The sequence below is a fragment of the Choloepus didactylus genome, chromosome 4, assembly GCF_015220235.1.
Source record: "Choloepus didactylus isolate mChoDid1 chromosome 4, mChoDid1.pri, whole genome shotgun sequence".
Lineage (NCBI taxonomy): Eukaryota > Metazoa > Chordata > Mammalia > Pilosa > Megalonychidae > Choloepus > Choloepus didactylus.
Window position 1 is genome coordinate 37,668,110 of NC_051310.1, and position 26,748 is coordinate 37,694,857.

Sequence of the window (26,748 nt, forward strand, 5' to 3'; positions counted from 1 at the left end):
TGTCCCCTCCCAGCTGACACCCTCTCACCTTTGTTTCTCTCCTAGTCTCTCATTTTCTCCGGAATATACTTTTCTAGTCTTTCCTTTAGTTTTATCCCCTCTCCTTTGTACCCTTGCCTCTCTGCCTCAATTACAGGCAGCACATAGATGCTTGAAGCTCAAACACTCACACACACACACACACACACACAGACATACATATATATGAGTAAAAGGAGGGAAGGCTTGGGCAGGCTAGGACTCAGGGAGATGCACTAAGAAGCATTCCTGTGCAACTTGGTCAAGAGCCCCAGTGGAGCCAAGGTAGCAGAAAGAGTGCTGGATTAGAATTCAAAACCCCTTTGAGTTTCTTTTTGCATTCACTGTATAGTGGGAATCTATTATAGATGATGCTTTCAAGGCACTTTTCTTTGGAGGGGGCATTAATGAAGTCTTGGACCTAGATGAAAAACTCTAAATAAATTTAGTCCAGTCTGTTCATCTGCCCATCCATTCCTCCCTCCATCGTTTCATTAAAAACCATGTACTGAATACACTCTATATGCTGGGTCTGGGAAATACAGATGTGAGTAAGACTCGATCCCTGTCCTGGAGTAGCTCACAGCCTTGAGCAAGTGAACAGACATGCAAACAAAGGACTAGAGTATGCTGCTGGGAGTGTTTTATAGGTGTATGAACAGAATGTTGAAGGAGCAAAGGGTCAAAGACACAGTGTACTTTCTACACCTTAGGGCAGCTGAGTGTGGCATCAGAATCACCTGGGAACTTTTTGGAAATGCAAATGCTCAGGCTCCATCCCAGACTTCCTGAAACCAGTCTCTGAGTATGGGGACAAGCCATCTGTGTTTTGAAAAGCCCTCTGGGGCCTTCTGGAATGCACAAAAGCTTGAGAACCACTACATTGGGGGATTTGTAAAGGCTTCACTAAGAAGGTGACATTCAAGTTAGCCCTTGAAGAATGAGGAGGAATTTCCTGGGATGGAGAAGGCTTTCCAGGCAGAGAGAACTGGGTCTGAAAGAGCCCGGTGCATTCAAACAATGGGTAGTACTCATGGTCCTGGATTAGGGAGTGTGGAGGATTGGTAGAAATGTAGGCAGGGGCCACCGATGGAAGCATCTTCCATGCCAGGCTGAGTGGTCTTTATCTTATAGGAAACGGGGAAAGTAGCAATTACCAGAAGGCAAGAACAAGTGATTTATAGAGAAATCCGCTTGGAGTATTATTAATTGTTATATGGTATCTCTCTTTCATTTAATAGCATAACATGCTCTCCATAACATACTTGGAGCTCATTGAGAGAAATGTTTTGAAAAATACATGTCCATGAATTTTATTTCAAGCCTATTTTTCAGGTCCATGGGTTTGAAGTGGACCTAGGTCCCTGTAGTTCTGTTTTCTGCCTAACGGTAGTGTGCTAGAGACATAGTAGGCTTTCAGCATCTGTTGGAGGAGAAAAGGGCCCACCCCTAGTGCATCTTTGGAGGGCATGTTGTACTTGGCAGAACCAAAAGAGGAGAACCTAGTTGATTAAGGGTAATGTCTACTGATTAGATAATCTGAAAATTAGCCTGATAACGTGCAGATTATCCAAAAGAAGTACATGATGTCATTGCCATGATGATGGAGAAAGATCTCACAGATGTTAGTCTTCTGACATCTCTGTCCTCTAAAATATGGCCCTGGGGCAACTAATACAGCCTTAAAAGATAGAGTGAAAATCACCTCTGAAACAAGCTTAAACATTTTGGATCGCTCTGAAAGATGCCTGAAAAGCTATAAGGCCCACTCAGCCAACCACTTATCCAACCTTGATGCAGGAAATTCAGGTCACATTACAAGGGAGTTAAAGGAAAATTCAGATACAGGGCTCTGTCTGCCTGGAAAGGTGAGCTGCTTCTGGCTTCCTGAAGAGCAGAGTTGGAAACTAGCAACAGGTGTTCTTTAGATGAATTATTTAATGACACAGTTTATAAATTACAAAGCAAAGAAGAACCTGGGGGATTGTTCTGGCCCTTGAAGGTCTACCTGGAGTTATTTTTTCAGCCCTGTGAGTCATCCTTGATCTGGTGGCTAAGAGAATGGCTGTGGAATTGACCAGGCCAGGGTGTGACTCTTGCTATGAAAATGTGGGTCAGTTACTGACACTTCTCTCCTCCTCATAGGGTGCTTGCGAGTCTTAAATGAGAAGATGTGGGTATTTGGCACCAGGCCTGCACATTGTGAGTGCTAATATCCCATTTCTGTCTCATTTGGATCAACAGAGCATTTCTCTGTCCACAGATGGCTAATCTGAGTCAGGGGCTCCTTCTGGGGCAACGTAATAGGATTTTTCTATTACTGTGAAGCTAACTGCCAACGGGGTTTCCTTGGCATCAGTTGTAGCCATCTGAGCCTAACCTGCCCCTGGTGCATCCTTTGCTAAATCTTAGCTATGGGACACTGATCTTTCTATATAGGTTAAACATGAGTATTTATTGAGTACTCACTATGCATGTGCCCAGTTGTGGGGCTAAGTGTAAATGGGCTTCCAAAAAGCCATGACATGTGGTCTCAGCCATGGGGGAACTTCTGGTTTAATTGGGGAATAAGATGGATGCACAGAACCCAGCTAGAGAAAGCTGCAGGGCAGAATCCAGCCAAGTGTGGTGTGCCCTTATTTACCAACCCATTTCCCCAGGATCAGGCTTCCATGCGAGTCTCATTTCTCTCACAGTTTTGGCCTAATTACCTAGAATGTTCAGGATTGGAGGGTTCCATGTACTGAGGAATGATAACGACAACAATAATACTTGCTGACATTCCTTGAATGTGCCAGACACTGCGCCAAGCATGCTACATTTATCCCATTCGTTCCTCACAACAATCTATAAGGCAGGAGCTGTATCCCCCAAAGGACAAGAGGCCACACAAAGGCCAAAGGATGTGCCCATGGACATGGACCATGGCTGAGAATTTACTAGTCACATATGACTTCTTGGGAAAGCTTATTTATTCAGGCTTTCCATTCCCCCCACTGCCTTATCAGAAGAAAAATGATTTTGCATCTAGAAGAGGAAAAAGAGGGGAAGAAATGGTGGAAGAGCTACTAGGTGCCAGGCACTTTATACATATGATTTCATGGAAGGTCATCACAAGCCCATGAGGCTTGTGCCATCCTCCTCATTGTACAGACAAGGAAACTGAGGCTCAGAGAGGTTGAGTAACTTGCCCCAAGTCACACAGTCAGCAAGATGGGAAGCTGAAATGTGAACATGCTTGAGTTGGAGCCCAATAGCAAGGTCAAGGTATTGGAAGCCCAAGTCTGGGTCCCAGTCCCAGACTGGGGTCTTTGTTGTGGTTCTACTGATAGTCCTCCATTTTCACCCATAGGCCAATTACCAAACGCAGCATATTGCACAGTGGCTTTCCAAGAGAAATTAATGTACTGATGGGCACCTTTAGTCTTCAGTTCTCTTTACCAGTTTCAGTGTTTGTGATGCTATATGGACACCCCATCCCATTACAAATTCTGGTTGAGATTTTAATTTGTAAATGAGTTTCACTCTAGGAGAAAGTGTCACATATCACTCTACTCAACAATTTTCCTACATCTGTTATTCTCACTGTTTTTCCTCGCTCTTGCATCTCTGACCTTGCTCTTAAAGAGAAAAAGAAAAAATAAAATCTTTCGTCTGAAGTGCAAATCCTGAGATTCACCCTTGACCCTTTGTTTTCCATCACAATCCACATCTGATCCATTGGTGAGTCCTGACAGCTCCTTCTCCAAAATATACCCCAAATATTTCTCCTTTTCTCCATCTCCTTGACCACCACGAGCTCCTGCTTGGATGACTGCAACTTTTTTATTGGTTCCCCAGCTCCCATTTCTAAGGAGTAGCCAAAGTGGTCTTTTAAAAGTATGGAACATCATGCCACAGCCCTGCTCCCAGCTCTCCTATCACACTGGAATACAGTCCAAACTCCTTGCTATAAGGAGCTACAATTTTGCTTCTCAAAGTGTGGTTAGCAGCATCAGCATGACCTGGGATTTGGGTGTGCCCAGAACTTTCCCAGTGCTAACATGGAAAGTCCCACATCCTGGGAATTCCTTAGTCCCAGGTAAACCTGATGGTTGGTCACCCTACTGGGAAGTTGCAAGAAATGTAGAATCTGGGCCCCATCCCAGACCTGTGTATCCTAATCTGCATTTTTATGAGATCCCTTGGTGATTCTTATGCACAGCAATATTTGGGAAGCCTTGGATCACCAGGCCCTCCCTGCATGGTTAAATCCTGCTGACCTCTCTGACTTAACTTTCCTCACATACGTGGTTGTTTATCCTCATGGTCGGGTAGTGATCAAATGGGACAGCTCTCTGCCTGGGTTCAGAGCCAATTTAGCCACTTACTAACATGTGACTATAGACAAGCTGCTTAGCCTCCCTGGGCCTCAAGTGTTGCCTGTGTAAAACCAGAACATAGGTATGGTATTTTTAATGGCTAATTCATATAAAGCACAGCACCGGTGGAAAATGTGTGTGATGTAATGCGACATGGTTCTCACATGTCAAGTTAGAACAGTGCATCAGAATCACCTGGTTGTGGGGGTGGGGGGTGTTTATTAAAACACAGGCTGCTGGATACCACTCCCAGAGTTTCTGGGTCACTAGGTCTGGGGTGGGGCCCAGGAATGTGCATTTTTAGCAAGTTCCCTGGTGCTGCTGGTCCTGGTACCACACTTTAAGACATACTGCCTTAGAGAAATCAGCTTTTGTTGTTGTGGTTCAATCAATCCATTTCCTTTTTTTTTTTTATTTACAAAATTTTTTTTTAAATTTTTATTGGGATTTTTCAGATACCATACAATTATCCAGAGATCCAAAGTGTACAATCAGTTGCCCCTGGTACCCTCATACAGCTGTGCATCCATCACTGCACTTAGTTTTTGTTCAATTTTTAGAACGTTTTCATTACTCCAGACAAGAAATAAAGTGAGAGATGTAAAAAGAAAAAAAAAAAAAAAGAAAAAAAAGGGAAACTCGAATCCTCCCATATCCCTAACCAACCCCCCTCAATTGTTGACTTGTAGTGTTGGTAAAATACATTTGTTACTGTTTATGAAAGAATGTTGAAATACTACTAACTGTAGTATATAGTTTGCAATAGGTATAAATTTCTTCCCTATATGCCCCTCTATTATTAACTTCTAGTTGTATCATCATATGTTTGTTCTGGTTCATGGAAGAGTTTTCTAATATTTGTACAGTTAATCATGGACATTGCCCACCATAGGATTCAGTTTTATACATTCCCATCTTTTGACCTCCAACTTTCCTTCTGGTGACTCTGAGCTTCCCCTTTCCACCCCATTCACGCACCATTCAGCACTGTTAGTTATTCTCACATCTTGCTACCGACACCTGTGTTCATTTTCAAACATTTAAGTTCATCCTAGTTGAACATTCTGCTCATACTAAGCAACCACTCTCCATTCTTAAGCCTCATCCTATATCTTGGTCCCTTATATTTCATGTCTATGAGTTTACCTATTATAATTAGTTCTTATCAGTGAGACCCTGCAATATTTGTCCTTATGTGTCGGGCTTATTTCACTCAGTATATTGCCCTTGAGATTTTGTCATCAACCCATTTTGTTTTTTTTAAGATGGTTTTGTTCACACACCATACATTCCATCTCAAGTAAACAATCGATGGTTCTCTGTATGGTCACATCTTTATGTGTTCACCACCTTCACCACTATCTATATAAGGGCATCTACATTTCTTCCACAAGGCAGGCGGGAGAGTCAAAGAAGGTAGAGAGGCAAAAGAAAGAGGAAAAAAAAATGACAGCTAGGAAGTAGCAAAAGGAAAAGTAACCTTAAATCAAAGTAAAGAGTCAGACAATACCACCAATGTCAAGTGTCTAACATGCCTCCCCTATCCCCCCCTCTTATCTGCATTTATCTTGGTATTTCACCTTTGTTACATTAAAGGAAGCATAATACAATGATTCTGCTAGTTACAGTCTCTAGGTTATGTTGGTTGCATCCCTCCCCCGATGCCTCCCCATTTTTAACACCTTGCAAGGTTGACATTTGCTTGTTCTCCCTCATAAAAGAACATATTTGTACATTTTATCACAATTGTTGAACACTCTAGATTTCACCAAGTTACACAGCCCCATTCTTTATCTTTCCTCCTTTCTTCTGGTGTCTCACATGCTCCCAACCTTCCTCTCTCAACTGTATTCATAGTTATCTTTGTTCAGTGTACTTACATTGCTGTGCTACCATCTCCCAAAATTGTGTGCCAAACCACACACTCCTGTCTTCTCCTATCACTCTGTAGTGCTCCCTTTAGTATTTCCTGTAGGGCAGGTGTCTTGTTCACAAAGTCTCTCATTGTCTGTTTGTTGGAAAATATTTTGAGCTCTCCCTCATATTTGAAGGACAGCTTTGCTGGATATAGGATTCTTGGTTGGCAGTTTTTCTCTTTCGGTATCTTAAATATATCACACCACTTCCTTCTTGCCTCCATGGTTTCTGCTGAGAGATCTGCACATAGTCTTATTAAGCTTCCTTTGTATGTGATGGATTGCTTTTCTCTTGCTGCTTTCAGGATTCTCTCTTTGTGTTTGACATTTGATAATCCGATTATTAAGTGTCTTGGCGTAGGCCTATACAGATCTATTCTGTTTGGAGTACGCTGCGCTTCTTGGATCTGTAATTTTATGTCTTTTGTAAGAGATGGGAAATTTTCATTGATTATTTCCTCTATTATTGCCTCTGCCCCTTTTCCCTTCTCTTCTCCTTCTGGGACACCAATGATACATACATTCTTGTACTTTGTTTCATCTTTAAGTTCCTGGAGACGTTGCTCATATTTTTTCGTTCTTTTCTCCATCTGCTCCTTTGTGTGTAGGCTTTCAGGTGTTTTGTTCTCCAGTTCTTGAGTGTTTTCTTCTGCCTCTTGAGATCTGCTGTTGTATGTTTCCATTGTGTCTTTCGTCTCTTGTGTTGTGCCTTTCATTTCCATAGATTCTATTAGTTGTTTTTTTGAACTTCTGATTTCTGCCTTATGTATGCGCAGTGTTTACTTTACAGCCTCTATCTCTTTTGCGAAATTTTCTCTAAACTTTTTGAATTGATTTAGCATTAGTTGTTTAAATTCCTGTATCTCAGTTGAAGTGTACGTTTGTTCCTTTGACTGGGCCATAGCTTCGTTTTTCTTAGTGTAGGTTGCAGTCTTCTGTTGTCTAGGCATCTGACTTCCTAGACTATCCCAATCAGGTTTTCCCTGATGAGAACAGGCTCAGGTCACAGAAGCAGGTAATATTCAGTATCTGGTTTCCCTGATGGTTTTTCTTAGAGGATTGATACACCTGTGCTTTTCTGCCCAGCAGATGTACCTGTCAGCCTGTCACCGCTTGCGTAAGAGGGTGTGGCCTGTGGCTCTCCTCCCCCAGGCTTTGGGGTCTGGTTCCAGAAAGACGGGCAGTAGAGCTGGGCCCCTCTCTTTCCTCTTGGGAAGCTATGCCCCCTCCAGAGATGTCATCTGCATATCAATAAGTTCTTTGTTTCTCTGACTCTGCTGATCAAAGTGTTTTGATTTTAAAATGGCTGAAGCTGTCTTTACTGCAAAGCACTGAGGACTGAAAATGGCTGAGGTTTTCTCCACAGAGAGAGAAAGGGACAGAAAGCTCCCAGGTTCACCCGTCAGCCAGAGATAGCACCCGATCCTCTGGGCTTCCTGTCCTGAGACAGGTATGTCTCCCAAGGTCAGTTGTCACCAAAAGCCTCTGTCTGCTTGTTGAGGATTCGCTGTCTGTGTTGAGCAGTTAACATTAAAACCCCAATTGGAGCTGGGCTGAGAGAGTGCTGTTCTCTAGCACCATGTGGCTTCTGTGAGGGAGGGGCTCTTGGCTCTCGGCTCTCAGAGCCGGTCTGCAGTTTTACTTAGAGATTTCATGCTGCAATCTCAGGCATTCCTCCCAATTCAGGTTGGTGGATGATGAGTGGTCAGTCACGTTTGTCTCCCCAGAGTTATTCCAGGTTATTTACTAGTTTTTTGGTCATTTAGGAATTGTTCCGGGGGGGACTAACAGTCTTCCACTCCTCTCTATGCCGCCATCTTAGCTCCTCCCAATCCATTTCCTTTTAACCTTTCTTTTTTCTTTTTCCCTTTTCTTGTTTCTTTTGGACCGACTGGTCAGGAATCAGGTTGCACTGTTAAATCTAAGGGTGGACTCGATTTTCTTTTCATAAGGCTCCCCTGCACTTCCACCTACTTCTTGTTTTGCCTTTTGGGTGTCCCCCCCATACCCCAATCTGAACCCCTCATCCCTGGGCTGTGCCACCCCTCAGCTCCGTAGTCTCTTGACTTTCCCTGAATCCTCAGGTCTGAAGCCTGACGCTCATCTCTTCCCTTTTCCTGAGTTCTGCCCTTCAGTCTGAAGGGCACAGGGATGTTGGTCCATTTGTGGACTGGTGGGGTTGACGTGCCCTGAGTCCAGTGTATGTGAAGAATGTGGAGGCACGTTCCTGTGTGCATGTGGTGGTGGTGAGGAGGGGTGGGAGAGGAGCGAGATGGGGCAAGCAGGAAGGGGGCTTGCTGAATTCTTACCAGTACAATAACCGCAGCCAGATGACTTAAATGGGCGAAGCTCACACGGCTCTAATGCACCAAGATGCTCTTCAATTTTTTAAGGGAACAACAGCATTTTATTCAGAACCCTGTTGAAATAATTACCTTCAAAGTAATGTTTCCCCCTCAACTGACTCATTTGGTGGTAATAACAACTTAGTACGCCAGGGCAGGAGCTGAGCCGCATGACCTTCCCCTAGAAAACGGAAGTATCTCCTTGTGCTTTCCCTGATCAGCACTGAGGAAGGTAATGAGCTTCCCTTGGCTTTTTTCTTGTTTTTGCAAAGCATCAATTAAGGAGCTGCCTGTCTAGGGCACATGCATAAAGGCCATTGCTGATGGGTAACATGACAGTCTAGCTCAGGGGGACACAGTGTACAAACTCCTGGCAAATTACAGCCTTTTGGCAAACTGCAAATTGTAACTCTAGCCAAATATGGCCGTCAAGATGGAGACATCCATGTGAGCAGACACGTGTTTTCTTTTTACTGCCTAGTTTTTTTTTTATTTTTTTATTTATTTTTATTTTTTATCATTTTATTGAGATATATTCACATACCACGCAGTCATACAAAACAAATCGTACATTCGATTGTTCACAGTACCATTACATAGTTGTACATTCATCACCTAAATCAATCCCTGACACCTTCATTAGCACACACACAAAAATAACAAGAGTAATAATTAAAGTGAAAAAGAGCAATTGAAGTAAAAAAGAACACTGGGTACCTTTGTCTGTTTGTTTGTTTGTTTCCTTCCCCTATTTTTCTACTCATCCATCCATAAACTAGACAAAGTGGAGTGTGGTCCTTATGGCTTTCCCAATCCCATTGTCACCCCTCATAAGCTACATTATCATACAATTGTCTTCGAGATTCATGGGTTCTGGGTTGTAGTTTGATAGTTTCAGGTATCCACCACCAGCTACCCCAATTCTTTAGAACCTAAAAAGGGTTGTCTAAATTGTGCGTAAGAGTGCCCACCAGAGTGACCTCTCGGCTCCTTTTGGAATCTCTCTGCCACTGAAGCTTATTTCATTTCCTTTCACATCCCCCTTTTGGTCAAGAAGATGTTCTCCGTCCCACGATGCCAGGTCTACATTCCTCCCCGGGAGTCATATTCCACGTTGCCAGGGAGATTCACTCCCCTGGGTGTCTGATCCCACGTAGGGGGGAGGGCAGTGATTTCACCTTTCAAGTTACTGCCTAGTTTTTAAGAGTATGTACAAGGTGTACATCTGAGGGTGATTTATATTCCATAAAGAAGGAGGAAAGGAGGGCAGGCATAAGGAAGGCTTGGAAGACTGACACCACAGTTTTACGTTTTTATAAAGATTTTTATAAGGATTCTACAAAACACGTAGTAAAGCAGGGGCTGTTTTCTCACTGGCTACCATGGGGCCCAGGGCAGGTGACTGAAGGTGGGGCCTGAGGGACTCTGAGGTAAACCCAATCTGGCAGTTCCTTATCCTTGCATCCTGGTTTACCAAGAATTGCCCAGGGGAGGGGCCTCCTGTGGGAGGGCACACCCACTGGCTTCCTCCACCTTGGCTTTATTCTCTCCACTGGGCCCCCCACCCCTCCGTTTCTTCTCCCTATTCTTTCAGTGCCCTGATGCAAACAGGAGTGACGCTTGCAATGCCTTCAAATGATCACCCAGCTGCTCCAGGGACTATGCATCCACTCTATCCCTCGTCTTTCAGTTCCCTTTGCCTGGCAGATTAATTTCTTTCCCAAAAGCCTCTGTGAAGATTTGTTCATCCTTTCATTAAGTGTTTATTGTTAGCCTGGTGTCAATCACTGTGCCGGGTACTGAGGATTCAGAGATGAAAGACTTGGCTCTTGCCCTCAGGGAGCTCACGGCTAAGAGGGACAGAGATGGGTGCACAAACTTAACCCAGTGATGCAAGGCCAGGTTCCTCTGGGTTTGGTAAACTTCTCTCTTCTCTCCCTTCTTTCACCTTATTATAATCCTCAAATAAGAGGTCTAAAAGAGATCTTCAGATGTCATCTAGCATATTCTCTTGCCTCCAGAAAGGTGTACATGCCAACACCCCGGCCTAGGAAAACCTCAGTGTGCAGAGACCTCCTAAGAAGAGCTCTCCGCCCCCCATGCTTTTAACCATTTAACTGCCTTCGCTTTTAGCTCTCTGGTGGCACGTGCTGTCGTTTCAGCTCATTTTGCCTTATGTTGTCCTTGGCCATAAGGAGAGTGGCAATTCATCAGCCACATCCATAAACTTGAAGACTTATTAAATCAGCCCCTGGCCTTCTCTTCTCTGGGTGGACTAATCTCAGTGTCTGGACTCATTCTGCATTAGGCCCCTAACCCCCCTTTATCCCTATCATAAATTCACATCGTCCTCGGGGCTGGCTAGCAAAATGGCACGTGAGAAAGAGCGGGCTGTCTGCCATCGAGAACTCTGAGGGTCCAGAGGTCAGGTGGCGAGTGGATGCTGGTGTCTGCTTCCCGCTGGGGCCCCCCATTCCCCTGGTTCTCCCCATTCAGGCAGGAAGGCATCAGTTTTCTTCCTCCTGGAGCCCCGGAGTGGGGCTCCGAGTTGCTATTAGATGGCCAAGAAGACCCAGCCTGAATGGAATCCCAACATTTTTATTCTTTGGATCTGTGGGATTTATTTTTTCATCAGTTTGAGGGAAGCAATGAAAAAAGGTGTCAGGCCTTGGGGATAATTTATATGAGTAAACACGTAAGGAGCCGGGCGAGCAAGAGCATGAGAATTAAGGCCATTTATCCCGGCTCTGATGCTCTGTTTGCCCTCTGGTCCAGCCTCCCCACGGTCTTCATCTCGCCACTCTTAACCCTCTCCTTGCTTGGATCCACTTTGCTTGGATCTCTGGGCAGCTGCCTTCTCTCCCCGCATCCTCCCGCCTCGCGCCCCCTCCCGCGCCCCTCATTAAAGGCTGGCGGGAAGGTAGCAGGATGTGGCGGCGGCCTCCAGCTGGGGCCTGCCCTCCGGTTCTGAAGGGGAGGCACGTTGTCTTCCGCCCCCTGCTGCTGCCTCGGGAGCGCCTGCCTCTCGCCCCGGCGGCCAGCCTGTCCCGCGCGCCGGCCCGGGGCTGCCTTTCCGCTGTCCCACTTTTTCCTCTCCCCCTTTCCTCTACTCTGTCCTCGGAAGATGCGCTCTGCACAGCCAAGCGGCACGGGGCTGGGATGCTTTACACTTGAGAGATGAAGTAATAACAGGTGGCAAGACCGGAGGCGGCCGGAGCCCAGGATTCCGGTTGCCATGGAAACATGTCAGCCCTGCGGAGGGACGGGAACTGTCAGCGTGGAGAGCGGTGTGGGCACGAGCAAAAGGGGCGAGTAGAGGCACATCTCCTCCCCGAGGCTCCGCTCCCCAAGGACCTCACTCCCTCACCTGCTGAGCTGGGGTTGGGTGGTGGGGTGGGGGTGGGGGCACAAGCACGGCAGATCCTCCGAGCAGCCACGCAGGAGTCCAAACTTCTGGCCTGATTCCTATTTCCCTAGGGCCCTTGCCATGCAGCTCTGATCCCAGCAGGACCCAGAAGAGGGAATGTTGCTGGTGGCTGCCCCCGCCACTCATTCTTTTCATGCATGGCATAGCCTCAACAGATACCAGACCCAAAGGGGGAAAGACAGCCCTGTCTGGGTGGTAGTTTTATGGAAGATTTGGGTCTACTTTGCCAAAGACTCAGGGCTTCATTTAACTCAAGCATCCTGTTTAGTGCACTGATACCTTTCCAAAATAACTCTTCCCCCTTCACAGAGGGAGGTGGTTGGGACTATTTGAGACTTGGCTTTTCCTTTTTCTTGATTAGATTTATTCAAATGCTCCCTCTCTAACCTTCTACTTTTTTCTGCTTTCCTTCATGAACTCTGTTCATAATTTCCTTTTTTTTTTTCTCTTCCCTTTGAGCTTTTTAGAGTTATCTCCTCCAGGTAAATTCCTAAACTCTCAGAGCGCACTTTATTTTCTCAGCAGCTTACTTGTATCTCTTATATGATCTCAGCCCATGAACATTAATCAACAGAAAACCAAATCCATCACCGTGGACCCTGCCAGCAAGATAACATTTGGGTCTTTGCCTTCCCCTTCTTCTTATTCTATAAACCAGGACTCAATTTCCCATAAGCAGAAGCAGGATCTCTATTTAAATCCCACACGCGAAACCTGGGCGAGCTTCCTATTTATAGTAAAATCCTTTTTTAAATGATCTCATATACCATACCAGGAAATTGCTTGTGGCTGGGTCAGGCCATAGGCCAATATACCCGTTGTGTGAGTTTTACTTTAAAACTTCCTTCATGAGCCTGGAGGAGTTTTTTCAGAGTATATGGCAAAAAACATGATCACCTGGGATGGAATACTGAGGTAGGGACATTAAGGTCAAAGAGAATTTCCACATTTCTCAGCCAATCCCAATACTTGTTATCACTTTGAAGCTTCTTAGATAACATCCTGGGTGAATCTAGAGATTGGTGAAATATTTTATATTCAAGAAATGGTCAGAAAGTATTTGCCTCTGGACTTGCCAGGAGGCACAAGGTCCTTGGGGATGCAAACAACTTGGGATGGGATCCTGACTCCTCCTCTTTGTAACTGGGGGTTCAAGCCAGCACTTTAATCTCACTGGACTTCGGTTACCTCATCTGTCAAATCATACCTACTTTGCAAAGTTTTTGTGAGAATTAATGAAATAACGTACATAAAACATCCAGCATAAGAACTGCCACATTTCTGGAGTATAATTAAGGTCTGGTTCTTTTTTTTCTCTTCAAAATTTAGTTAAGAGGGAAGTAGAGTGGGTATGTGTGACCCAGTGGTCCCCTTCCTAAGAGACAATGAATCATAGTCTTACATTTCTCTTGCATGTTCATGTGCAAATGGTGTTTCACCTCCCATTGCAGGGCACAGTGTGATTCTTCCACCAGCCCACCACCCACTGCTGTGTACTCTTGGGGACGGACATGAGATCAGATCAGGTGACTGACCACTCCATCTGGACATGGATCAGCAGTTTTCTCTGAGGACTAGGGACATAAACCAGGGGCAGTGGATGGTATTCATGGTGACCAATGACTACCAGCAGGAAAGCAAAACCAGTGCTGTGTCGCTACTAGGAGGAGGTCCTGGGGGCCTCATTGTGCCACCCTTTTGACATCTCTGTCATCTTTTTCCAAGCCACTCATCCCACATCTCCTGCATGCAGAGCACAGGGGTCTTCCAATAATGAGTTGAGTGAAGTCTCCAACCTGAAGGAGTGGATCATTTGCTGTGGGGAAATAAGGCAGGTGTACACATACATAAAAAGAGAAGGGTCATAACAGTGATGTAGACAGAAGACCCCCAACTCCTCCATCCAGCCCCTACCATGACTGTCATTTCTAGGTGGGGAATTGGGAGACCTTCATGGGGGAACCCTCACCCTAGAACCAATCCCAAATACCAAAAAGTATAAGAGAAAAAGATGCTAAGCTATTGATAAATCCCACTGCCATTTTTATCAGGATGGAAGGATGCTTCAAGCTTACTATGGTGAGAAGAGGGTAGGAATTGAAGCCAAAAGGATTTTTTTTAAATTAAATTCAGTTTTTTTTTTTAAATTAAATTCAGTTTTATTGAAATACATTCACACACCATACAGTCATCCATGATATACAATCCACTGTCCACAGTATGATAACATAGTTATACGTTCATCACCACAATCTATCTCTGAACATTTTCCTTACATCAGAAAGAACCAGAACAAGAATAAAAATAAAAGTGAAAAAAGAACACCCAAATCATCCCCCCATCCCACCCCATTTGTCCTTTAGTTTTTATCCCCATTCCTCCACTCATCCATACACTAGATAAAGGGGGTGTGATCCACAAGGTCTTCACAATCACACTGTCACCCCTTGTAATCTACATTATTATATAATTGTCTTCAGGAGTCCAGACCGCTGGGTTGGAGTTTGGTAGTTTCAGGTATTTACTTCTAGCTATTCCAATACATTAAAGCCTAAGAGGTGTTATCTATATTGTGCATAAGAATGTCCACCAGAGTGACCTCTCGACTCCATTTGGAATCTCTCAGCCACTGAAACTATTTCGTCTCATTTTGCATCCCCTTTTTGGTCAAGAAGATACTCTCAGTCCCACGATGCCGGGTCCACATTCATCCCCGGGAGTCATACTCTGCGTTGCCGGGGAGATTTACAACCCTGGGGGTCGGGTCCCACATAGGGGGGAGGGCAGCGAGTTCACCTGTCAAGATGACTCAGTTAGAGAGAGAGAGGGCCACATCTGAGCAACAAAGAGGTACTCAGGGGGAGACTCTTAGGCACCAAAATTAAATTCAGTTTTATTAAGATAGATTCACATCATCCATGGTGTACAATCAACTGTTCACAGTACCGTCATATATAAAAGTAAAAAAGAACATCCAAACCATTCCCCCCCATCCACCCTATTTTTCATTTAGTCTTTGTCCCCATTCTTCTACTCATCCATCCATACACTGGACAAAGGGAGTATGATCCACAAGGTTTTCACAATCACACTGTCACCCCTTGTAAGCTACTTTGTTATACAATTGTCTTCAAGAGTCAAGGCTACTGGGTTAGAGTTTGATAGTTTCAGGTATTTACTTTTAGCTATTCCATACATTAAAACCTAAAAAGTGTTATCTATATAGTGCATAAGAATGTCCACCAGAGTGACCTCTCAACTCCATTTGAAATCTCTCAGCCAGTGAAACTTTATTTCATTTCATTTTGTATCCCCCTTTTGGTCTAGAAGATGTTCTCAATCCCATGATGCCAGATCCAGATTCGTCCTCAGGAGTCATATCCTGCATTGCCAGGGAGATTTACATCCCTGGGAATCAGATCCCACGTAGTGGGTAAGGCAGTGAGTTCACCCGCTGAGTGAAGCCAAAAGGATTTTGCTGAAAATGAAGTATAGCTGTTCTTTATCACTTTCTATACAGGGCCATTGCTGGACTATCAAAAGGCACACCCCACCTGGTGTGTCTCTGCTGCACACACCGGGGCCTACAACTGGGATTTTAGCACAACCTCCCCCCACCTTGCCTTTTTACAGCAAATAACCAACACAAACATACATGGGGATCTGCTCTGACTCAGTCTCCTCAGAAACTTTGCTTCTTCAGATAATTAAATTCTATTCCTTTGATCTTTTTACGTAGGACCAATTTCTCTATCACTGTTTGCTTTGCTCTTCTGGATCACCTTGGAATTTTTTTTTTCTTGCAGCACTGGAGCCCCTGATTCAATTGTCTATTTGTGGTGAATACTGTAAAGAATTATCAGGGAGATCTCATACTCTATATTGTACTCCTTCATCCTTATACATCACAAGGGACACAGTGTATTGGAAGACATCAGATTCTTCGGTTGCTTAAAGATTTTGTGAATAGATACAATAGGAAGTTCCTATGAAAATGGAGGGAGACGGACAAGAGTGCGGCTCCTGAGAATTCTCATGGATGAAATACCTGGGATTCTTTGATCACCTTTCACGCTGTCAGCTACCTAAGTTGTGAATGGCATCTGAACATTTCATATCAAGTTCACATCAGTCATGAAACTTATCTCTGTTTTATCATCTACCCCTAAATTTAATATGCCCCACCTCTTCTTTCTGTTCTCTTTTTGATATGTTTCCATGATAGTCCCTTGGTGAGAAAGTCCTGAGCTGAGTTTGTTTTTTGCTTCATGGACATGACTGGATTTTCTTAGGGGTATTGTAAAAATGGTTAAGCTGACAATTGAGGGAGAAGGAAGAAAGGGATACTAGGACTCCTGGATTGGCCAATGGAAATTTTCTAGGCATGTAAAACTTTTGTGCCTCTAAGAATTTTTTAGAGATTATTTTCAAAACCTTTCTGTATGACATCGAGACACAGTGAATGGTGAAGAAAAAATATGCAACAGGCTGCAGGTCACGGGCCAGCTCCTCTGTCCCCCCCAAACAGCCAGCACTTTGTCTTCTTGTAGAGAATTGTCTGCCTCCCTGATGATGAAAATCAATGACTCAGAAACTGATTAAACAATCCAAATAGCACCTGATAAATGAATTAACCCTCTCTTATGTGATCCTGCCATCTTTTGTCTTCTGCCTTCCCCAGGTAAGTTCTTCTATTCCTGGAGGCAAAGCAGAGGCATGGAGGAAGTGAAGGCTGGGAGAATCATATTAAAGTGGGTGAATCCGTTTATCACTTACTGTCTGGATGGTATTTCTGCTCACATATCTGCCTCGTTTTACGGATTTGTACCCTATGGGATTCTGATTAATGTTAGTGAAATAATGAAAGATAGCAGCAGGTATTTGGGGATGGTGTAGAGGTAGATACCCTTGTGGTTAAGGTTGATCCCATAAACGGAGAGACTTTTCTTTTGAGTCACAAACAGGGAGTGTTAATGATTCCTTTGGGGAGTCTCACAAAGAAATGTCTACAATAGGAATAGAAACACAGAGGAAAATGGAGGTGTTTCTTCCCATGCAAATCAAGGCTTTTCAACCAACCCAAAGAAACCAAGACCGATTTCAGCGCTCAAGGACGTGTGCTTTTCTAGTGGCACTTTGTTTTAAAGATTTTTTTCTGCCTTTGTTTAAGGAGTGAAGATTTTTCAGCATGGTGGGTAATGAAATTAGTGTGTTGAGTTACTTGTGAAAGTCTTAACTCACCAGTTAGCCTGTCTCTGGTATGAGGCCTGAGCTGGGTAAACCTGTGTTAGTAAACCTGTGTCCCATTCTAATTCTAGGCACTTGGGGTCTGCAGACTAACTTGTCCTAGGTGCTTTCCATAACCACTGAGCCTGGACTTCGGGGAGGTGAGGTTGAATAACAGTGGGTATTTGTGTACCTGCTAAGATGCTCATCAAAGGCCTCAAGACTGTCTTCAGTATATCCTTCCTGGAAATGACCAACCATTGGTGCTCCTTGGTTTTCCTTTTCAGGGACAGGAGGAATATCCTAAACAGGAGCATCTTTCCCAAGGGCTACAGCCAGGCTTTGACCCTTCTCTCTCCTTCTAGTCCCACCACTGTTTATAGCTGCAATTTTGTGTTTGGGTCCTTGATCCTGAGGCCTAATTGTTCAGGGATCAGAGAGGTTCACTTGACTACTTGGTCTCCTGGATGGTTTGCTCATCCAGGGATGCAAGCAGAGGGGCAAGATGGTTGCCAGAAGGACTGGGAAATATTGCAAAAAATTAAACTAAACTCTGGATGACTTGCAAGGCATAGCCACTGTTGAACCAAAGAAGAATAAAAAGAAAACCCCGCCAATTTAACAAGTTTGTTCTAACCCAAGCTCGGGTTATAAACACATGTCCTTTCTGGAGCAGATTCTGTCACACTGTAGGAGGAGAAAAGGAGGCTGTAGAAACCTATCTCAGCCTAAAGTTGGAATTTTGTTTTTAATGTTTCCACAGCCCAGAAAGGACCGGATGGGACAGTCATTCCCAATAATTACTGTGACTTCTGCTTGGGGGGTTCTAACATGAACAAGAAGAGTGGGCGGCCCGAAGAGCTGGTGTCCTGTGCAGACTGCGGACGCTCTGGTGAGTGTGGCCCCTTCTTGCATCGTGTGCCTGTAAGCCAGGAACTGTTCCATCTGCATTCCTCAGCCATCTTGGGAAGGGTTGAAGGGTGGAGTGGAGAAGTGATGGTGGTGGTGATTTGAGTGGAGAGGGGGTCTCAGGTCACTTTGATATTTTTTCTTCTTTGGGTCTTAAGCACCAAGAGTTAGGCACTGGGGTGCAGAAGAAAGGGCAAGGAAAATCTTTTGATTTGTTTCTGGTCTTTCCATGAGGTGGATATTTCTTTATGTGTGTTGTTGTGGAAGAAAGTGAGGTAGTGTGGGAACACCTGGAGACACGGGTTCCATGTTTTGTTGTATTGGATGATGTGTATGTAATAAAAAGATGTGTTTGTTTTGTGGAAGTGCCTGCGGCAAACGGAAAGAGTTTACAAACATGAACGTTGGGAGAGCAGCCCCATCTCGAATTGTGGGAGACAACTCTGGGTTCCTGGGTAGCTGCATAAACACCATCTCCATTGACCACTCATCCCATTTTCTCATATGGAACTGACAAAAGACACCCTGAGAGATCAAAGAGGCAAAAGGGCAGGGGTTGCTAAGGCTAATCTGGAGTTGACTTGGCGTATTTTTTCTCGTCATGTAAACTATCTGAAGACTAAAATAAACAAAAAAAGGACTTGCAGTCTTGTTCCTTCATTCTTAAAATGAGTTCAGGTCTTCAAATTTTGTTCAAGCTGTTGTTCTGTTTTCCAATCCTAAGTAAATCATTATTTTTGGCTGGTCATGGCTGGTTGATTGTAACTATTTTTAATATGGTTTTATGGCATAACTTGACCAAAGTGCAAGGCAGGAAGAGAGATGGTTTCACAATCATCTTTAGTCTCATCCACAACTGACTAGTAGGGGAAACAGAGTTCGATTGGGTGGTCAGTTCCAGCAGTGAGAAATCATTGCCCCTTTCCACCTTCCTACTCAGGTTCTTTTCCATTCCCAGTCCATAAGAAAAGGACTGAGATGACCACACCTTTGTTTATGGTAGCTCCTCAGTTCTTCCTTTGCTTTACCTTAACATCTTAGCTTTAGCCATTTTATATTATGATGTTAGGGTTGTTTAGGCTCAAGACTGACTTAACTGGCAAATCGGTAATTGGAAAAGGACCATAGTTTTCACTGCACACAACCCTCAATATTTAACTCTCAAGGACCCTGACAGGGTGGCCTGTACCTCATTTACTGTCCAGACAAGGTACCTAACATGTTGAACATTTTACTTTTCTGGGGCTAGCTTAGAAGATGGGGCCCACATGGCAATGGACTCTGGTTTTTAGATACTTAAAAAGAAAATGCAACAAATGAAATCAGTGTCTTTGAAAAGCAAGCAATCACACAAAATCTCTACTGCCAGAAGCAAGGTCACATGGAAGGATGATGTTCTAAACAGGGTGTTACAAACTTCTGTAGATATGGGATGGGTTAGAAAAGGCAGCTTCAGAAATTCCACTGCAAACTTCTACAGTCCACCCCTCCTTTCTACAAAAGATAGGATGATTGAATCTGATCAGTGGGGATCAGGAGTGGGAAGTTGGTTTTTCCTACTCAAAGCCTCTCTCTCCACAGTCTTCACCCAGCTTTCCCTTCCTAGGTTATGTTGGCTATATGACTCAGGAGGCCATTTATACTAGTCTAGTCTAAGTGGTCTCGTCGCTTTGTTGAGGATTAATTTTGGTGGCTCCAAAGGTCTGATTCTGATGTTCCTGAAATAGTTGATACCTTGGGAATAAACAGATGGCATTATCCCATGGGATATGTTTGTTGAGGGAAGTGGGCAAATACTTCTGTAGGGCCTCCCCAGGGTCCTTCCCGGGTAGAGAGGGGAGCCAGGAAGAGCTATCTTTCCCTCCCTGTCTACCTCATGACTTTGGTTTCCTGGGAGAAAGTGAGATTCCTGAAATTGGCACCATCAGTGAAACATAATTTCCTTATTCTGAAAGTGGTCCTGGGGCCCATTTAGAATATGAAAAGGTGTTAAATCTGAGATTGATAGATTTTAGGATACTGTGTTTTATTAAGATTTTTACCCCAGTTTCTTACTTTCTTAGTGCTCTGAGTTATTTAGATTTGGCAATTCTCAGAACTTTCTTGAGTAACTAAGACCTAAGCATGTTTAGTGGCACGTGTGTGTGTGTGTGTGTACATGTGTGCACACATGCACGTACGTACATATGTATGTATGTGCAGATCATAGAAACTTCCTCCGGTAGTTAAAAAAATCAGAGAATCTTATTACCCCTTATCAGACTTTCCAACTTCTTTTTGCTTTCAGTGCAAATGAGCTACATGGTGTAAGGGAAGAACTGAAAGGGTATGGAAAGAATGGGATTAGAGGCGGGTAAAAATAAAACTAAGATGAATGGAGGCTTAACCACCCTGAATGGGTTATCTGACAGTAATACCTTTGTAAAGCTGACTGTCAAAGTGAAGGACAAACGTTGTTCAAAGCAATACCAACTGAAAACACCAAAGAAATACCAACCAGGCTTAAAAACCACCAAGAAAATCACTGTCTGGGCGGGACTGAGCAAGCATGCATGCTTATGTATGCACAAGGAAAACAGAAAGATCGTGGTTGATCTTTCACTGCCGGAAGCTGTGGACAATGTGTCTTATGATAGAAACGTGGCCTCTTCTGGGGCTGATGGGGGGGAGAGGGGAGCAGGTCCGCTTCCCTGGACATGTTTGCTTTGTCCCATTATCCAAAATCCCTGTCACCAGGTGACATATACCCGGTTAATTCCTTTTGGTGTGAAATGGTTTATTGCTTTGCTATTAAGAATAACGTTGTAATAATGTAATAAGAATATGAATAATGATGTCTGTTGCTTAACCCATGTGCTGATATATTCATCATACATGTCAGCTCATTTGGGAGGAGAAGGCAGGAAGGAGGAGGCCGCGGCCGCAGCACGCACCACGGAGGACTTATTCGGTTCCACGTCAGAAAGTGACACCTCAACTTTCCACGGCTTTGATGAGGACGATTTGGAAGAGCCTCGCTCGTGCCGGGGACGCCGCAGTGGCAGGGGTTCGCCCACAGCAGAGAAAAAGGGCAGTTGTTAAAGCCATGGAACAGACTCTGGGCAAATTTGCCATCTCTCTCTGACTTTGGTCCTTGTCCTGGTTTTGATATATATATATTTTTTAAATGAAAGAAAACTTTAGGTTTCCCCTGCTTTTTCCTCTCATCTTCCATGGGCCCCCTCCCCCTTTTCCCTCTGTTTTGGGTATGTACAACAGAAGCACAAACTACTGAGAAAACAAACAAACAAAACAAAACAAGAGCAGAGTGAGAGCCCGTCCTTCTGAGAGGTGGAGTCGTGATGTGCTGTTTATGTCCCATAGAAATGGGAAGTTAGGTGGATCCTCTCTTTGTGTGTGTATGGTGGGGAGGGGATCTTGGTGACATGAGCAGAATTGATTCCCTCAGTTTTCATATTTATTGGCAAAATGAAGAGAGGAGGAATATTGGGTTTGGAAACAGAACCAATCACATTAAGAAATTATTATTTATATATTCTTACTATTATTAGAAGCAGACTTTTTTGGGGGGGAGAATGAGAAGGGAAATCAAAGAAATCCAAGTAATATCCAAGTTTAGAAGAAAGCCACTGGGGGGGGGGGCTGTTTCAAGGAAACCCAGCAGGATGGTTTCCTGGATGAGCGAGCAATGTCCTTTCTGTAGCCCTGCGGAGTTTGTGGCTCCCCACGGCAGAACCCCTTCCCACTTCTCCTCCCTGACCTTTCCATCTTCCTCCCTGCTTGCGAGAATGTCAGCGGTTCCAGAGAAGTTGGGGCGCCCTGGGACTGGCCTCCGTCCAGCACCAGCCCCCGAGCAGCAGCCGCCTCCTCACCTCCTTGTCCGTCAGCACAGCGGCTGTTTTGTTGCCGTTGGTTTTGTTTTTTGTTTTTTTGCCTCACTTTCCTCCTGGCGAAGAGCAATTTTCAAATGCAGGAATGGAATAGAAGCAGAAAGTCGTGGACTCAGCAATGATCAAACAACCTGAGGCCGCACTCATGGAAGCACGAACGATATCTCACAGTATATTTCCCCTCCCCTTTCCCCTGTTTAAAAACATATATAAATACCCGTTGGATGATCAAGTCTCCCGTATTTCTACTATTTTTTTTTTATAGTGCCTGCCAGGCACTTTGTTTTATGTTTCCAATAGCACCTCCTGAAAATAAACCAAAGCAACACTTGCTCAAAGCCTCTGGGGCGATGGAGAAGGCGTCCATCTGGTCACCTCTTTGGCAGTCCCAAGAATGAGCAACTGCGTGGTCCTATTCAAAAGGTATGTCTTGGCTGACCTGTCTTACAATGACCTGTCTTACAACTTACATCATAGTTTTGTTTGTTTGGTTGTTTTTTTTTTTGTTTTCTTTTCCTTTCTTTCCTTTTCTTTTGTCTTTCTGGGTTCCGATCCCCTTGGTCTAAGTGAGATGACTCCTTTGTCTGGTGCCCACCCCCTGCTGCCTGTGTGTGCATGCAAGCCCACGTGGGCCCAGGCACACGTGTGGGAGCTGAGGTTTGCTTGGAGTGTGGGAGGGGTGCTGCGTGCAGAATTGTGGGCTTCTGGCTTCAACTGTGGGAGAGAATGGCTGGGAAGTGCTTGGCTAACTCTGCCTCCCTTTGCGAAAGCTGAGAGTGGATTCTAGACAGCTAAGGTAGGAGTTGGCTGCTGGAATTGGGTAGAATGAGGATATGTGGCCTTGGGGACTGCATGCCCAGGGTGGAAAGCCTGCTCTGCCTACTCATTTAATAGCCAATGGGTGAGTCCAGATCAAAGAAGATCCCTGACTGGGCACAACTCTTACCTGGGCAGGTTTGAAGATTCTAAACTCCCTCCAAGCGTGGCCAGGGTCTTTGGCTTCCATAAGAGCACAGCTCTAGAAAGATACAGGTACTCCCATTTGGCAGGGTTAGGAGAGCTGAGGCATCAGGCTCCTTCTAGCTGTCTGGGGAGATCTGTTTTGACAATCTTGCTTTTGCAGATCTTCATGAATTGGATGGCTCATTAAAATAGCAAACCGACCAAACAAAAGCAAGGGTCAAGCAAAGAAACCCAAATAGACCCTTTGCGCTTCCCTGGTAGCTTGAGATAGAAAGGGCTTCAACTTTTCTCCTGCTTGAGATATGTGTTTACCCAGGCATTTGGGCTCAGTTGTGAGAGAACAAAAGTAACCACCCCACCCACTTTTGTGATGTACTGCCTGATCCAAATGTGGTCCTGTTCTGGGAAATATGGCATAAAATTCCAGTGCTGTGATGTTTCTTCTGCATGACCCCATGTATGAATAGGCCAATGCCATTAGTTCAAGTCAGACTCTTTTAAGGGGCTACAACCTGCCCCAGCTGTCATTCTCTTCTTAAATTTGTCTCTTCTATTATTTTGTCTCAGATATTGGATTCATAGCATTACAACTTGCTTTTGTTAATGAAATGTGAGCTTCTATAAAAATATGTTCAACCAATCCACCCTATCATTTGAAGTCTGTTTACTGTTTGTAGTTCCTGAAATTCTGATAACAGTTTGCCTTTGAACTTAAAGTTTTTTTTTTGTAAATCCACATAATTAGAACAAATTTTAAAGGACCATCTACTTTCAGAGTCTAGCTTGGGGTTTTGACGGGGAACCAAGGGTGTTGCACATTCCAAACAAGCCAAACACTCGGGGAAATAGTTATCTGCCGATGGCTACTGCTTGTTTTTTATTTTCACTCAGCATAGCCTGGTCTTCAGCTTCTCTTATTATGGGCAGTAGATATCTTCATCCTTCTCAGTCAGTGTAGGCAACATGAGCACAGCATTGTAACTTAGCACTACCCGAATATCCCTCCTTACCAGGCTTATGGCAACTTTTTTTTTTTTTTTAAAGAACCAGAAGGGACTTTAAAGATTATCAAGTTCAAATCTTTCACTTTTCAGTTGAGAACATCAACCCAGAGAGGCCAAGTGAGTTAAGTTTGAGAGAGTGGACTGAACGTTGCTTTAGCACCAACTGTCTTCAGGCAGAGGAAGGAAACTCTGAAAGGAGGTGTAGTTGGAGGCAGCTGGCTGGCCTGGCTTTGCAAACCCCTCTGTGGGTATCGTTGTGTCTTTATTCCTCTTTCTCTAGATGACAGTGGTCAACCTCTAAACATCAGGCATTATTCCGAGTGCTTTCCCTGGAATATCTCATTTAATCCTCAGGACCACCTCCACTTTGGTAAGTGCTAGTATTAGCCCCAGATTACAGATGAGGAAACTGAGACTTAGTAATAAAGTTAGGAAATGTACCCAAAGGCCGACAGCTAGTAAGGAGCCAGGTTTTGATTCATGGCAGCTTGACTGGTAGAGCTTATCTTCTTTACCATTGCTGTGCTGCCTCTTCATGCTCCTTAGTTACACACACACACACACACACACACACCACCCTCGCTTTTTCTCCGTTCTAACTGAAGAAAGGGATACTTGTAATGAAGATAATTTCAAAAGATAACCTTATTCAAAACAGATTCAACAACTGAAAAGCAAGCAATTAGATCCTGAAGAAGACAATTCTGGTGAAAATTCTGTGCACAATATTATAGAGAGCTCATCTTCTAAACAACCAATTCCAGACATTCCCTCCCAAAGCCTATTAGGGACAAATAGGCTGTGTGACCTCGGGTTGTAGGAGTTGCATGGGCAGTCAGCACACCTATCTTTCTGTTGTTGCTGCCATTAAATAGGTATGACTACTCAGATTTTAAAAGGAAAAAGAAATTAGAGTCATCAAGGTGAAAATAATCTGGCCAGTTGTCTTTGTCCTCAGCTCAAATAAATACTGCAGATATGTCACCTACATTTTTGTGTCCTAATTCAAAGAGAGTGGAACCAATGATAATAGAGCGGTCTGAATTTGTTACAATATTCAAATCTCCTGAGGGAACTGTTGATGTAGAGGTGGCTATTGTTGTCTGTCTGATTGTTTTCTTCCCAACTAGAATGTGCTAATCTTTATTTTAGTTAACTAAGATTCTGTAGAGATCAAATTCTATAATCACTAACAACACTGGAAGCAAGAAATGTGCATTTAATATTTTAAAGGTATTTTAAATTCAGTAATGCAATTTGCTACTGGTATGTTAGAGACTACTTTTATTGAAAGTATGATGCTCGCATCAATAGTTTCCCTTTAAGTCTCCCTGCTTACTTTGCATCTCTGTCTGTACCTAATGGCTGCAGCCTGATTTTGCCTTTATACAGCACTGCAGGGAACACCTGATAATCACTCAGGGAGCAAACTAAAGGCTGTGTGGAGGGTCTCACTTCATGGTGGAATAAAATTAGTTCAATTTATTCCAATATGCCTCCTGTTACATCTGATGAACATGATCTCGAACATGTACTTAAAGTTTGAGCAGGCTCACTCATTAGGAATTTTTCTAGAGGGCATTTTGTTTAGCCTTTGGAAGTGGAGTTACTTGTGCTGTGTATTTTCTGAGTGAGGCATTTTTGATCTGGTGAGTAGAAGCCGAGAGGAGAAATGAAAGGTTCTGGCTTCTGGACTCAGCTCTCTGTGTGAGTTTGTCACCATGGATCTTTGCTTCGGTTGCTACATCCCTAGGATACGGCTGTTTTTCTTTTCCCATCATGACGAGTAACCATTATTTTGTGATGATTCATAAAACAACCCTTTGAGGTAGGATAAATGTTATTCATTCCTAGTTTACTGATGAGGAAACTGAGGTTTGATCAGATTAGATGACTGATCTGAAGTTCTAGGGTGAGTAAATGGTGTCTGGGTCTTTCTAGCTCTTTCCTCAGTCTCCAAGGACTTCCTTGTAGATCATCTTTTGAAGTTTTCTTGAGTCAGATCTGTAAAGGGCTTAGAAGTCTTTCATTCAAGACCTCACTGGATTGAGAGGAGGTTTTTGATGTTGTAAAAGAAAAACAAAAAGCTATTATCACATTAGAATCCTGCTGAGAAGTAGCAATGAGGCTGTTCTAAGTCCTTATGAACTTTTGCAAAGAACTAAGGTCAAGCTTTCGAAAAGATCAATGCTTTTTGGTGGTCAGGGTGGGATGGGGGAGGTGAGGGTGGTAAGGAGCAAGCACTTCAGGCCTTTACTGATCACATGCACACGTGCTTCTAACACTAAGACATTGAATTATACGATATTGTTGTGCTTAATAAAATAAATAATGGTCCATGAAAAACCGTTCTGCTTGACTGATTTAAAAAATAGCTGAGAATGATGGAAGATCCCTGTCAGAACTGAATTATTAGGTAAAAAGCCTTCGCAATTAGGCTTTCCAAGTTTCTCAACACTGGCCCTCAGCAAACGACTGCAACACTTTGTATGTATTGATGTTTTCATTTTATTTTATTTTCTCAGAAATTGTGTGTTTACAGAAAAATCATGCATAAGATACAGACTTCCCATGTACTACCCTATTATTAACACCTTGCATTAGTGTGGTACATTTGTTACAATTCATGAGAGAACAGTTTTATAATTGTGCTATTAACTCTAGCCTATTGTTTATGGTAGCTTCACTG

General features: G+C 43.8%; 1 protein-coding gene across 2 annotated transcripts in view; it reads left to right on the forward strand.

Moving 5' to 3' along the window:
- Positions 1-26,748, forward strand: part of DPF3 (double PHD fingers 3) — a 286,531-nt gene that overhangs the window by 202,335 nt on the left and 57,448 nt on the right. The window contains exons 8-9 of one of the 2 annotated variants that reach the window (XR_005216293.1): positions 18,057-18,185; positions 21,084-22,515. Coding sequence is in view for 1 of the 2 variants with exons in the window: in XM_037832373.1 (XP_037688301.1) it covers positions 18,057-18,185 (129 nt within the window). In the remaining variant the exon portion in view is untranslated. The remainder of the gene's footprint in view (positions 1-18,056; positions 18,186-21,083; positions 22,516-26,748) is intronic. The other variant, XM_037832373.1, reaches the window with a different exon arrangement.